Source organism: Mycteria americana, chromosome Z (assembly GCF_035582795.1).
Source record: "Mycteria americana isolate JAX WOST 10 ecotype Jacksonville Zoo and Gardens chromosome Z, USCA_MyAme_1.0, whole genome shotgun sequence".
Classification (NCBI taxonomy): domain Eukaryota; kingdom Metazoa; phylum Chordata; class Aves; order Ciconiiformes; family Ciconiidae; genus Mycteria; species Mycteria americana.
The window spans coordinates 27,792,672-27,805,625 of NC_134396.1; the positions used below are offsets into that span (position 1 = coordinate 27,792,672).

Genomic DNA, 12,954 nt, shown 5'->3' on the forward strand with positions numbered 1-12,954 from the left:
GACAGAGCATTCAAAAGAAGCACAGGTACTTATTTCATTGTGTCATATAGTGAACATGTTGTGACTTCTCTTGTATATTAAATCCTACCTAATCTGGTATTTAAATACAACATAGTCATAGCAACAGTAATAAAAAAGGATGTAGGTGGAAGGAGGAAAGACGGGGAGGATTTTTCCTCTGTCAGTTTCTTCATGCAGTTTACAGCTTATTTTATTCACTGGTTAATCCTAAATCCTCTCCAGTGACTTGCAGCAGTCAGACTACCTGAACTGAGTTTAATGAGCATTCCTGCAAGGATATCCCAAGCTCTTCCATTTCTACTCTCATCAGTATTGTAAATGGGATTAGGTCTCTAAGAAAGTGTGCAAAAATGCACCACAATCTGATTGTAGGAAAGGAGAACAGACCAAATTAATAGGGAGGTATTTCTTCCTCCTCCATAACCCTCACCACTATGTGCAACTCCTGGGATTCCTGGGTGGTGATGCTGGGGAAAAGTGCTCAGTCTTGGTGAAGAATCCTGGGGAGAAGTAGGACTAAACAAAGGCTTTTCAGGTTTCTTCATTGTAGGAGAAGACATATCTGCAACAGAAAAACAATGGAACAGTGACATTAGCTTAGAAGCTAGCTCTCAGGACACATCATTTTGTAGACTGAAGATATTTATTTTTACTGTTCTTGCATAAATATTGTTTGGTGACCCAACTCCCCTATGACCAATAAACTAATTTTAAACTATTGCTTTCAAACTTGAGAATGAATAATAATCCCCTAACTGGTCTTTGTCCTGCAAAACAGAAACTACATTCCTTTCATACCAGACAAGCCAAACAGTGAAAAAATGCATGTCTTCAGAACCTCCCTAGACACTTCTCAGCTCCCCAGAACATCACCAAATCATCTGCTCCTTCAACAGCCACATAATCTTTGTTGCATTTTTTAACAGAACACCTACACTCAGGTGTGTAGGGTAACTGCCATACACATGCCAGTTTATGGTATTTATTATTTTGTTATTTCAAAACCCATCCCCTACCCTTCCCAAAACCATACTGAAACAATGTAACCTCCCTAAAAATAAAGGATCCTTTAACTTCTCTATCTCCTGTTTTCCATGTCTCAAGTAGGGCCTTCCCACCTCTTCCTCCCAGTTTCCCTGTCAACAAAAACATCTCTTTAGAGCTCACTGTGTGAAGATAACACACTAGTAGGGGCAAATGTATGATTTCTACCATGCACGGTTACTGATATTACATAAAGCAAAAATACTGCGTTCTTTCTGAAAGTTTAAATTAATTCAACAACATTTGTTGGACTTTGCACCAAATTATTTCAAAGTTAATTATAGTATTTTTATAGGACACACATCAATATCATAAGTGGGTTCCATTTCAAATCAATGGGACTAACTCATGCTTAAAGCAAAGGTCATTTCCTAAGTACTTTACTGGACTGCAGCCACGCTGCAGCTGACTTTCCTACATGGACCATGTTAGCCCTTAAAGTGATTTTGGCACTTTTAATATTGGCACACTGTATTGTGCTATTCTGGGGGACATACAATCATCTTGGAAGTCAAAGACAGGCCTGCAAAATGTGAGCACCTTACTGAGACCAAATTGGACCAGTGCTTTCTGAACTGGCTGGAGTTTAACAGTAGGGGTTTTCACCCTGAAAGCCATACTTAGAGCAGGACCCATCAAACTGAGAGACCACTTCTCTGCTCTGCCCCATCCCACTATCAAGCCCTGCATAGGCACTGGCACCAGACCCCACAGCAGACTCTGCCGGTGCCCCTCCACCATCCCCCTGAACTCCCCTGCTCCCCTTTGGTCCTTACTACTATGTCTGCTGATTTCCCAGATACCCTGCAAGGTTCATCTCTTCAAGAAGGCTGCTGAGAAAGGATTTTATTCAGCAAAACATTCAGCAAGAGCAAGGAATTGCTTTACAGCAGAGCAATGCAGAACTCATTCAGTTTTAACAGATATGACAAAGGTTACTGTATGCTTTTTATTATACTGATCTGTTGCAATTTTATGTTGTTATCAAAAACCCTGAGTGCTGACAGAGGCACCTCTAGCTGTCTTATAAAAATTTGGTAAATAAATTGTTGCTGAGGAAGAAAACGGAGGAATACTTTGTTTCTTTGAATCTATCAGCAGGTAGGAAAGACAAAGTTGCCAAATGGTTACAGTTTTGTTGAATACATTCTGCTAAGCTAAGAAATAATTTTTAAAATTGCAAGAATGAATTTATTTAAATTGAGTTTTGCATAGGCAAACCATGATAAGAAGGAACATTAATTCTAGAATGATTTTCAAATATTTCATTATGTTTTATTTTCTGCTCAAATTACATCCCTAGCTTCTTCATATAAGGCCCTAGTTCCATCAGAGCAAGAAAATTCTCACACCTCCACAACAGATGTAGGGTTTTATAAAAACCCAGGACAAAATTAACCAGCTACTGTCTTTGTACTGTGGTTCTGTGCATGCACAATCTCTGTCTCTGCAGAAACGCTGCAATGTTACAGTCTGAGAAAAAAGATAAGCGTGCCTAATACCTTGTAGACACAGCTTCCCACTACAACGCTGTGGTCATCAGTAGTTTTCACAGAACTTATCAGTGACCAAATATCTTGTTGACTCTACCACATATAGGCTATCACAAAAGAGAGAATGTACAAACAGTTTAATTTTATTTCAGATTAAAAGTACTGCACTTAAGTCTCCCTAACGAAAAAACAAACCATGGGCTGGAAGTGGAAAATCTTTTCCTTATGTAAAGCTCATATTCAACAAAAGAACTCATGAAAGAAAGAGCTGCCTAGCTCCTGAAGGTCTGCATGCGTCAGCAGCTCTGATTTCTGGAATGCAACAGAGATTTAATTCGGTTGGTGACTGTTACTTCATTAAACAAGCAAAAGTTGTTGTGTTTTTCAAAACCAAAATATTTTAGTTGCTCAAAAGAAGTATGCTATATGAAGTGCAATGTAATTAGAGTATCCATTAACCCCCCAGTGGCATCACTAATTTGAAAAGAGTCTACTGAAAAGGAGATTGGTGGCTATGATAACCCTGGCATTTGCTTTAGAAATGTGTAATTTACTCCTGCTCCTACTTGACGGAAGTAAGAATTGTAGTTAGTACATAGAAAACAGACAGCATAAATTACAAAGCAAATGCAATGAACTTCTCATACAGAAGACTGTTTCCTCATCCAGGTGAATGCGACTGGTAGTCAGGAATAGAACATTCAGCACTGCCATAAAAATACGCGTTACCCAACAAAACAACAACTTTAACGTACGCTGCACAGCACATCACCATGAAGTACTTTCAGAAGAAGTCTCGTTATATATAGCATAGGCGACTGCAAAGAATAACGGCCGAAGCACAGGCAGCAGCTTCTTTGTTAAAACAATGCACTTCGCGTTGAGAAGTAATTCAGATAGCCCCTTCCCCCCCGCAGCCCCCGCGGCTCTGCCCGTGTGTGCCTGGCCATCATAACGGAGCATTCATGCTCCTGCCTCTGCTGAATAACAGATGCAGCCGACAGGGGAGACAGAACAATAACTGTTTGTATAGGTTAGGAAGAAAGGCTGCAGCCGTCTCCTCCTTGACCAAGAGAGGAGGCTAAGAGCTTTAATAGGGAAACACACAAGTTACATTTCTTTGGAGAGTTACCAGTTACAAAAACAAAAAGTGGAAAAAACAATAAAAACGCAAACAGTTTTTCACTGTCTTTAGTTTTGCTTGTGAGAAACAGTGCTTTTAAATAAAGCAGAATGAGTTAAAGTGACAGTGAGACTTCATATGATTTTACTAGTAGCTTCTACGTAATAGAAAACACACATTTTTCTCATTTCAAAACATGTCTTATTTTTTCCACATCATGAGATATAGTCTAGTAGCTACATAGAGCTTAGTTATAAACTGATAATTACATAGTGAATGACAAACAGAGGTCACAAAAACAGGCCACTTGCTCTTACGTCTGTGTCAAAGTTTCAGGAATGAGATTCCAATCCTTATTACTTTGATAATGGAAATAAAACAGTTTCAAGTGTGATATATTTCTAGACTTTTGCAAAAAATGCTAAGTACAGATGAAAAGCAGAAAGATGCCAAAAGCACTTGGACAAAGTTATCAAAAGGTCAACATTAATCAGACACTGTGTCCTGTCCTGCCGAGAATTCTCTTCAAATGTGAAAAATGGGCTTTTTTGTTTTTTTTTAATTCTCACTGCTGTTCCAAATCACTCTTGCCTGTATTCTCATACTACTGTGGAGATACAGTATGTATGCACCCAAGTGGGTGGCATGTTATACATTTTAAAGCATCACATCAAAGAAAAAAGGGCTTATGCAAATAAAAGTTGGATCATCTCATCTCCCAACAAGGTAAGTCTGTCTACATAGGAAGGCAGAAGAGCTGCTGTGAAGCATAGTGTATGTAGCCTGTTCATCAGCAGCTTGCACAAATGGTGCTCCAGATGTATAGCTGTTCAAGACAGCCCAAGGCAACAATTTTGATTCATTCTAATGTGATAAAATGCTGCAGGGAAAGTGTGCAGAAACGTGTTTACGTCAGCCTTTAATTAAACTGTTGTTCACTTCCAAGGAACTTTAGGAAACGCTAATGAGACATGAGTTTTGGCAATTTCCTCATCAAAGCAAAGACCCTCTTCCTCAGTCTGAAGCAGCTTGTCATCCAGGCAGTTCCCTGGATGAACGTCACCTTCGCACACCACTCAGCAAGCCACCTGTTAGGAGAACTCAGCTGGAATCGAGCAGTGATCCAGGGCAAGTTCAAACATCTGCCTCCCTGGTTCTGGACACCTGATCTGCTTTCTTGCTCACCACCGCAACACGGCAGCTTCTCCTTCTTGCTCATGAGACATGCTCATGAGCAGAGTAAGAAGAAATCATAAACAAATATTAAATGTCTTCTAATCCAGTTTATTCTTTAACTCTTCATATTAATATCTTTTCTACTGCTTAGTTTCACAAGCCTTTCTTTACAAGGTACACTCCTGCAGACAACAATCCATAAAGATTCATTTACAACTCATTAGTGTAGCATCACCTCCAGAGAAAGCAAGATAACACAGCGTTCAACTTGCTGTATATATAACCATAGTGAAAGCAGGAAAGCTATGGAGTCCATAGCACCTCTGGCAAGCTAGAAGAGGCATCGTTTTATGCTAGTTTCAAATGAACTGGTCTTTTTCCCAGAGGCAGCACCTGGGATAATTTCTGGTGGCAAGATACACTACATACATCACATCCAGCTGGGCCTCACTCCCCACTGCCACCACCACATCTGGTAGGTACGCTTGTGTGAAAACTTAAGTAAAATTTTAAATTCACATCGGAATAGCTGTATGATGATGATGAATCATGACAAATCCCACTGTGCTCACTAGAATCAGTTTTGGTTTACACCTGTGCATGTGAAGAACGAGCAGAGCCACTCTGCACAGGCAGAGCCAGCATCACAAATTTTCAGATGTGCTCAGTCTGATTTCCTTTAACGCTGTAAGCATTCTGTATTTCTCAACTGTAAGTCTTAATAAGGCACTTAACACTGACTACTGACAACTGAGTGACTCTAAAGTGCAACCACCTCTCATTTGTAAGAAAAAGGCTTTGTTATATCTGTTCTAAAGACTTGGCACTGGGGCTGGATGGAAACCAAGAATGCTGAAAATCAAAACGTTTTAATTCATTAATCTTCTTCACAAAAAAGGAATGGTGACATATTTTTGTGAATAAATAGGAGAGAAAGACAGATGTGCTTGAACAGCTTGGTGTCTCAGATAGATACTTGATGCCTAGAACAGAGAAAGACTTGCTAGAATTCCTGTTCAGTATCAGGCAGAGATCAGGCTTTGCATCTAGCTCTCCCGTTATCCAAATCTGTGCCCTAATCATTGGCTTGTTGGTGTTTCATTCCCCCTCACTGTAAGTTTTATCTTGGATGAGAGAGAAGCCCTCCTAAAAATTTATTTATTTCCATGAAAAATTCAGTTCTGATAATCAATGTTTTCCTGAGTGGAAAACCAACAAAACAAACCAAACAAACAAACAAACAAATCATGATCAGCTCTGTTCCGTGACTTTCTGAGACACGTATAGCAATTCTCAGTGCGAAGGCCTTTGTACTTGCTTTTGAGAGAAACAGTGAGGTCTTACATGAAGATATATACGCACGTTGCTTAGCAGCTGCGAGCGTTCTGAACTTGAGGAGCAGCCAGTGTTAAGGTTTGAAGAGAGCTGCTCTCTTCATGTTTAAAACCTGATCTCAGTTTTATTTTTGCTTCTACACCAAGTGTAGAAAAGCATTTTACATACGAAAATTTTATACCAGAGTAGAATATTTCAGCGTACAAAGATTCAGTAACCCCCCTTCTTCAAATCAGCCTACTTAGCGCCAATGTTATTTTCACAGGCACACCTCCGATATTGCACAATCCAGGCTATCAGACTGTGACACTGGTTTTCCTATCAGGAACCATGCCCAAGGCTAACCAAACACTCTGTTGTGCTGTTTTGCCATTTCACAACAGAGAAACCCTTTCAATGTATTATCTTTTGTGACTTGTAGTGCAAAAACAAAGAAGAGGAACTAGACTAGAATTTCTTCCAATGCCATTTTCAGTACTGCAAGCTGGCGAGCAAAACACTACAACAGTATTGCAATTCAGAAAAGCTACAGCAAAATAAGAGTAAATTTCTTACAATAGTAACTGAATTATTTCCTTGTTCATCTCTATTAATATTTTCTAATAAATTACACTATTTTATTTTGCATTGTTCAATAAGTATCAATATACATAAGAGAAGAAAGTGATGCAAGAACTTTCAGACAACTGAAATATGAGAGTCAGAAACCCTTCAGATGGAGTAAACATGTCATTCTTCTCATCCTTACCCACATGCAAACTTGCAGAATAATGTACTCCATTGCCAACAGTTACATTCTGTGGGATGCGTTAACGTTGATGGTTTTCTTTTCCACAACAGAAAGGGGTTTGGACAAAAGATATAAGGGTTGTATCTTCCTGTCCTTATATCTCCCAGCATGGGGGAGCATGGAAAACCCAGACAAGTATACAAACAAGTTGTAGGACGGTTTTTGTTGATGTGTGTGACTAACTGTATAAAGTTGGACAACCAAATTTCTTCATTGCATTACTGATTATCCTACTTTTTATGGACAGAAAGCAAAACAACTCAGTACAGTTCCTGTTAAAATGATATACATTAGCTTTTGAAAAGTGTAATTCTAGTGCATGGTTATTTCAGTTAGGGTAATTGAGAAAGCTGCATACACACTTACTAAAACTAACTTTTTGTTTTTAATTTTTCAGTTTTAACAAAAGGCAGTTTATAAAAAAGGAGAAGAAGAGGAAAGATATGATGGTCAGATTAGAGCATTAATATTGAATATGTACACATCAAAAACATCCACATCCCAAAGTAATTTCAAAAAATGTCTAACAGTAGGACGGGACATACAGACCTAATTCCATAACAGTTGTTTGACAGTGTCATATGACATGTAAGTAATTAACTGCCATACTGAAGAGATTATTCTTATTTAAATTTACATCTATTCCCACTAAGATTAGGCTGAAACTATGGCACACTATCCTGCAAGATCAGTGGGCAGCAATTCTTCATTCTCATCCTTCAAACCCACCTTGCCACTCCTCATCAGAAAGTAACAGTAAGCCTCCCAGGAAAGGTTCTTAATCAGCATGACTCTGTTATCGTACCTGCACTGTTTCCTGTGAGGAAAACAATACCTTTTTTTTCCATGCATTGATCTGCTGGCAGAAAGCTGACCAACCTTCCTCACCCCACATGCCTCATACCAGAAGCATTGTCCAGCTGTGACACCCCCAAGACACAGGTGCCACCACGGAGATCATGGAGAGCTGGAGTGTTGCTGTTGGAGGGAGGTGAGGATGTCTCCACCAGCTCCGCAGTGACCCATGGGGGCCGGCAGCAGAGTGCCAGACTTCGCCTCTGCAGCCTCTCCTGCCTCACTTCTTCCCACAACTTCAGACTCAGTTTATCCAACCACCTCTGTACCAGCACAGCCCATCAGATGTCGTATGGGAAGTACTTAAGAGTAACTCAGAGCTCCCTGGGATGGCTACCTGTTAAACATGGAGCAGGCACTGCAAGCAATGAGGTTGACTTTGGAAATAGAGATAAAAAGCATGAGACCAAAAATACAGTGTTGCTGCCCCAAAGAATGCACTGTAACAAATATATATACTGTCATTAACAAACCCACATGAGGCTCCAAGTACTCTGGACTCTGCCACAAATAACCCTAAGCAGTTACAGTGTACTTTAGGTACTCAACTACTTCGTATTTAACTTGACACTTCAGAAACAGACTGGACCATTTCATCATCTATGAATCATTGTTAAGAGATGTGATTCCAGTAGATAGCTGTGATAGAAGAGCATTATGGGAGACTGTGAGAAAATCTAATTAAAAAGCCAAACAAATTATAAAGACTTTAGAGTACATTTTAGTCATTTATTAAATTATCCTACAGAAAGTCATCCAAACTCCAAGGAAAAATGCACAGCTATAACATCTCATTAATGCTGAGAATCCAAGGAACTTGGCTAGAAAATGAAATCAATATTGTAACCTTAACTGCAAAAGTCAGAAAAGTATTCCCAATTTCTAATGTAATAACATTAAAGAGGCATTTGAGATAAAACAATGTAAGGGAAGTTGCTGATTTAGAAGCATTTAGGTTACGGCATCTCCTTTTTGTTACTATTATAGTCTATACTGGTAACAGTTTAGAATGGTTTAAAGGTGTGCTATATTAATTTAATTGTAGAGCCATCTGGGGAATGGTTTTGAATTGAGATAAAATCATTAACTCACACTGAAATATACTGCTTTGATCAAGTTTGATACAGTTTGCATGAAAGCAGTAAAAAAGAGACATTAAGAACATTTTCAAATGTATCTATGTATACAGCACAGAAACAAAGAATCTATCAATGAAGACAAAAAGGAGAGGTGCCTAAAAGAAGTTACAATATGAGGGCCAAATTCATTTCTTCTATCTCATGGACGTACCATAACTAGAAAAAAAAGGCAGTGCAAACCTGTGATTCATGAGGTACTAAATACCTATTCTTTTGGTAACTGAAGATATTCTGCACCACATAGGTTAGATCATACAAAATAATACTTAACCTACAGTTTCTAATAGGAGCCGATCAGTTTCAAAAATACTAATGAAATCTTTTATTCAGCAACATTGGGATAGGACAACTACACTTAATAGCTCCTGGGCCAAATCTTGCATTAAGACATGCAATTTTTCACTAATTTCAGTCAAAGGACATCTAGAGTCACCATCAAGGTAACAGGATGGTGCCACAGTATAACGTTCATCACAGAATAAGTGCTATGCGTACAAGAAAAATATCTTTTTGCACTTACATCTTCCACTGAGGTATATGGGAGATTCATATGCTAGCCCTGAGTGTATTCAACTCACTAATCGCACATGGAAAACATTAAGTAATAGGCCTTGCCACAATATATTAGTCAAAATAAAAGACAAAGAACCTATAATGAGATTTTTTACAGTGACTTTATTGAGCAAATAACAGCCATTTCCAGGAACGCAAAAAAGCAAACCTTTTTGTATGCTTCCTATTGTATCTCCTACTGTATTTGTCTTTCTGTCTGTATTTCTAAACATTTTATTACTCTTCATTCATTCAGAAACTGAGGTGTATATGGGCCGAAGGAAAAGTCAGGTCCCTCCTCGGCCCAGAGTAGTAACTTCCTCTTCTGCTACTCTGAATATTTGAAGATACTTATGAACAAGTTGTAAATTGGTCTAAGGCTATTCTAAACACAGAAAAACAGATATAATATCTGTTGCTTTATTTTTTGAGAGAGTGTAAACTTAGCATCATTCTCACCCAATAATGAAGGATGTAAATTTTCTTGATGTACAAACAACTTCACTCATTTTAAGATAACGTTTTTGCTGTCCTGTTCATGGTTTTTTTTCTTTCTCTGCCTTTTTAATTAAATAAGCATCTGAAAGCTCCTTCACCTGTTTTTCTACACCTCGTGCCTTTCAAGCTCTAAGGATAAGAAAGCACTTTTCATCTTTCTGAAAGTAATGTTTAACTTATTTTACATACCAACCGTTTTTCTTGTAAAATTGCCACTATGGAAACCAAAAGTAAACCAATTCCCTATTGATTTTAAATTTGTTTTAACGATCACAGCAGAACTACTAATTTTTAACAAGTAGATGTAATGCCCGTTCATTGAACACTACCAAAGTCTTGTTCTGCAACCAGGAAGGAGGAGAACCCAACTTGCGGCCTCCCAGGTGAGCTAATCCTATTGTTTGTTACCATGATGCCACTTCCAGCATCATAGCAGCCAACAGGCTAAGAGAAGCCATGGCTAAGGATCTTCTCTGGAAACACGCTTTGAAAAGTTACTCTTGGTGAAAAGTACCTCTCACTTTACAAATATTAAGTTATGAAAACTTATCAAGTGGCAGCATTTGACTACTGTGCACACATTATACTAGTTAAAAACACAGAAAATTCAGATAGAACCATAAGGTGTGCATGGGTATATATATATATGAAAGGTATGTGTATGTGTATGTATACATTGATTAAAGAGTATTTTGAAATATTAAAAAATACAAAGGCAGATGTAACAGAAGTTACTAACAAGACATAAATTGCTTTAAAACATGCTTTGACATACAAGGATTTTGAGAACTCAGACTGAGTCAAAAACACAGAGATGCATTTAACAGATATTCATCAAGGTAAACCTTTGCAAGATGAATTCATCTGTTAGATGGAGACTATGAGTTTCTAAAGCATTAACCTTCAGAAGGAGGACCAGGAGCTGGAAAAAATCCTGAACTCTGTCCAAGACAGGCCACCAAAAAGCCAAGGTGATCTGTTACTGTTCTCAGTTCCTGGACCACATTAACTACTTCCTCTTTTAGTTCCCTCACTTCGGAAATGAGAACGTCCATCTCTGACGGTCCATGAGAAGAAGGCCCAAGAAGGAAAGAGCCATCGGGAAGGACCCCAATGGGGAAGGAGTGTCCAGTGGGTGGGGAGAAAGCAAAAGGGGACAAGTGTCCAGAAGAGGGGTATCCAACAAAGGGGCTTGGGACCTGAGAAGTGGAGGGTCCAACAGCTACTGGCCAATCAACGGGTGAAGGCGGTCCAGCTGTTTCAGTTTTAATGGTATGCTGGCATCTTGACTCTTGACTGTTGGTAGAGGTGGGTGAGGTGTAAGAGAGTGAACATGATGAAGAAACTGTAAAATTAAAATTCACTTCATTGTATATTGACATTCAGTATTTCCAGACACCTGACTACTACAGAAATCGACATGAATCTCTCCACTTTTATCACGAGCAGTGTGCATTGGTGATAACCCGTTTTATTTATTTACAACATACACAGTGTTGTAACACTATTAACAGTAAAACAGATCTCAAGGACAAATACTGAAATTGTCTGCAATTATGTTAATGCACTTTGTCAAGCTAGCTTTTAGAAGGGAAGCCATAGGTGCACACACTGTGGTCTGTTCTTTTGATATTCCTGTTTCCATATGAGTTAAGGAAAAATCATCTGATTTACTTACCAGTTAATAAATCAAGATGTTCACCAACAATTCTTAGCCTATTGGATCCAAAGTATTTTTTATCCACTGCACTAGTCACTAGTTTTGTTATATTTTTAATAACTTCCTCTTCCAAATGGGGAGGGTGATTTTTTTTTTTTACTAGACAAAATTTTATCCTCCTCAGAATTTCTAAAACACTCAGCAAATTTACTTATGCAGCAACTTCCATCTATTTCATGAAGTATTACTACACTACTGCAGGAAATCAAAATTTTGTTTAATATAGAAACATGTAAAGAATTCAGTAACAGCAACCTGGAAAAAGCAAAACTGCAAGAGATTTACAGCAAACTACTTTTTAGATCTAGATATATTTCCAACTGGTAGAAATGTAAGTAAGACATGATGCAGACATTATTGAAGTTAATAACACATTCAATTGGAAAAACCAAGGTACAAGAGAGAACAAATAACTTGCACAAGATCTGACAGCAGACACAGAAATTGAACTCCTAATTGTCATCTTAGGGCTCTATTTCTAAGTAATGCAGTGTCCTCAGAGACGATTTTTCACTCTCTTAGGCTCTGGGATTTTTGGAGGATACTTAGTTACTTGGAAGGCTAATGGTAGAGAGAAGGTTTAGGAGAAATCTTTGCAGTTATAAACCTGCCTATTTGCTCTGCCTATTTGTGAGGAAGACCTCACACCTGCTTCAAAAAATCATGGAAATAGAGTTAAGTTTAAGTATTAACATAGCAAAAATAATGGCACAAACTACAGAATCTTCCCACAATAATTGAATGTATGTAGACTCAAAAACAACATTATAAATCCACAGTAATATTTTTTTTAAATCTGTTTTTGAAATTGTTACACATACTTTTGTGGTTACATATATTTTTAAATTAGTCACAAACTTTTGCAAGCCAGTGAAGTAAACCTCCAGGACACTATCATGGCTTCACAAGCTTTTCTTTTCTTCCATAAGGATTTATAATCTGACTTCAATAAATACAAATAAAAATTTATTTTTAATACTATTTTTGGTTATTTAGAGGTTTTTTATATTTTTATATCAGAATAATAACATGCATAACAATACTAGAGCATTGGATAATGAGGCCACTGCTCATAATCTTTCGTGGATTGGCTTTGACCAACCTTATGCTATCTAAAGTTCCCATTTTTCAGATATGCTTACTTATTTCTGCCCAGAATTACATCTTCAAACAGCCAACTCCCCTAAAATAGACTATAAAATACAATA

General features: G+C 38.1%; 1 protein-coding gene across 6 annotated transcripts in view; it reads right to left on the reverse strand.

The window, feature by feature from the left end:
* NFIB (nuclear factor I B) overlaps positions 1 to 12,954 on the reverse strand; it is a 182,517-nt gene that overhangs the window by 44,633 nt on the left and 124,930 nt on the right. For 5 of the 6 annotated variants that reach the window (XM_075527067.1, XM_075527066.1, XM_075527072.1 and 2 more), the window contains exon 7: positions 452 to 583. In XM_075527067.1, the coding sequence (XP_075383182.1) occupies positions 452 to 583 (132 nt within the window). Of the gene's footprint in view, positions 1 to 451; positions 584 to 10,782; positions 11,372 to 12,954 lie in introns of those variants that run through there. The other variant, XM_075527071.1, reaches the window with a different exon arrangement.